Raw genomic sequence first — 1,195 nt, 5'->3', positions numbered from 1 at the left:
TGGGTACTTCACGTGTGCTGAGGATACACATGGCAGCATCCTCGAAAGCAGCATGGGATTCAGACATTGGAACAGTACTCCGGCGGGTAAGGTGAATATTATCAGCATTATTTTATGCATTCAAACGTACTTCCTGGAACTATTCCACCGCACACACTACAGCTACGTGAGTCACATGACTATCAAGCATTTTGGACATCCATGAACCACTCTGTCTTCTTCAATATTCACTGATATGTTCGTCCTATTGCATTACAGTAGAGGCAAACATGCATAACAGTGACAGTGAAGGCAACACTGACTCAACTATCATGTGACATGATTGTGCAATTTTTGCCATATATCATTAGCACACACACACACACACACACACACACACACACACACACACACACACACACACTGCAGCACTGAGTTTCATAACACACACACACACACACACACACACACAGACACAAGCTGTGACACTGAATGCAGCACTGAGTTTCATAACACACACACACACACACACACACACACAAGCTGTGACACTGAATGCAGCACTGAGTTTCATACAGTACGTTTGCCCCAACACTAAGCCTATTCTTGCCAATTCTCTGTCTCTCTCTCTCTCTCTCTCTCTCTCACACACACACACACACACACACACAGAGCAGTGACAGTGAACGCACCACTGAGCTTTCATAGGTTTGCCCAATTCTCCTTACGTCTTCAACACAGGTGACAGTAAACACAACAGTTAGCCTGCGCGTTCAACGCACGCGCACACGCACACGCACACACACACACACACACACACACACACACACACACACACACACACACACACACACACACACACACACACACACACACACACATAACATAACGTGCACACACAGTCAGTCACAGTCACACAGCTTACCGGCTGGCATGTCGTAATGTCGCTTGGTTCCTGTAGCTTGCAGTGGGTGAGCTTAGTTAGCCTCCATGCTAGCTTCTTCCTGCTGCCTCCTCACTTCACTCACTTCACTGCAACATCAAATCAGCTGAGTGAGTTCACACGAGTCTGCAGTCACAATACTGAGCTGTGGCAGCAGGCTGGGCTCTCTATCTGGCAGGCAGCTGCTTGTCTGTCTGTCACACGGGATTAGCCGCAGCAGCCACTGTTATGAACCATTACTGTCCGTGTTATGAAGGAAATGCATCGGATCGA

At 47.7% G+C, this 1,195-nt stretch overlaps 1 protein-coding gene across 1 annotated transcript in view; it reads right to left on the bottom strand.

Annotated features, from left to right (window-relative positions):
- The window catches only part of efr3a (EFR3 homolog A), a gene marked incomplete at its 3' end in the record, with an annotated part of 143,049 nt that extends 142,070 nt beyond the window's left edge, over positions 1 to 979 (bottom strand). The window contains exon 1 of the mRNA XM_083658874.1: positions 905 to 979. Within this exon, the coding sequence (XP_083515000.1) occupies positions 905 to 914 (10 nt within the window). The 5' untranslated portion in view covers positions 915 to 979. The remainder of the gene's footprint in view (positions 1 to 904) is intronic.
- Between the last annotated feature and the right edge of the window lie 216 nt (positions 980 to 1,195).

This window comes from Poromitra crassiceps, assembly GCF_964638095.1.
Source record: "Poromitra crassiceps genome assembly, chromosome: 23".
NCBI lineage: Eukaryota > Metazoa > Chordata > Actinopteri > Beryciformes > Melamphaidae > Poromitra > Poromitra crassiceps.
The sequence above is the reverse complement of the archived record's forward strand: the minus strand, read 5'-3'. Positions and strand labels throughout refer to the sequence as shown.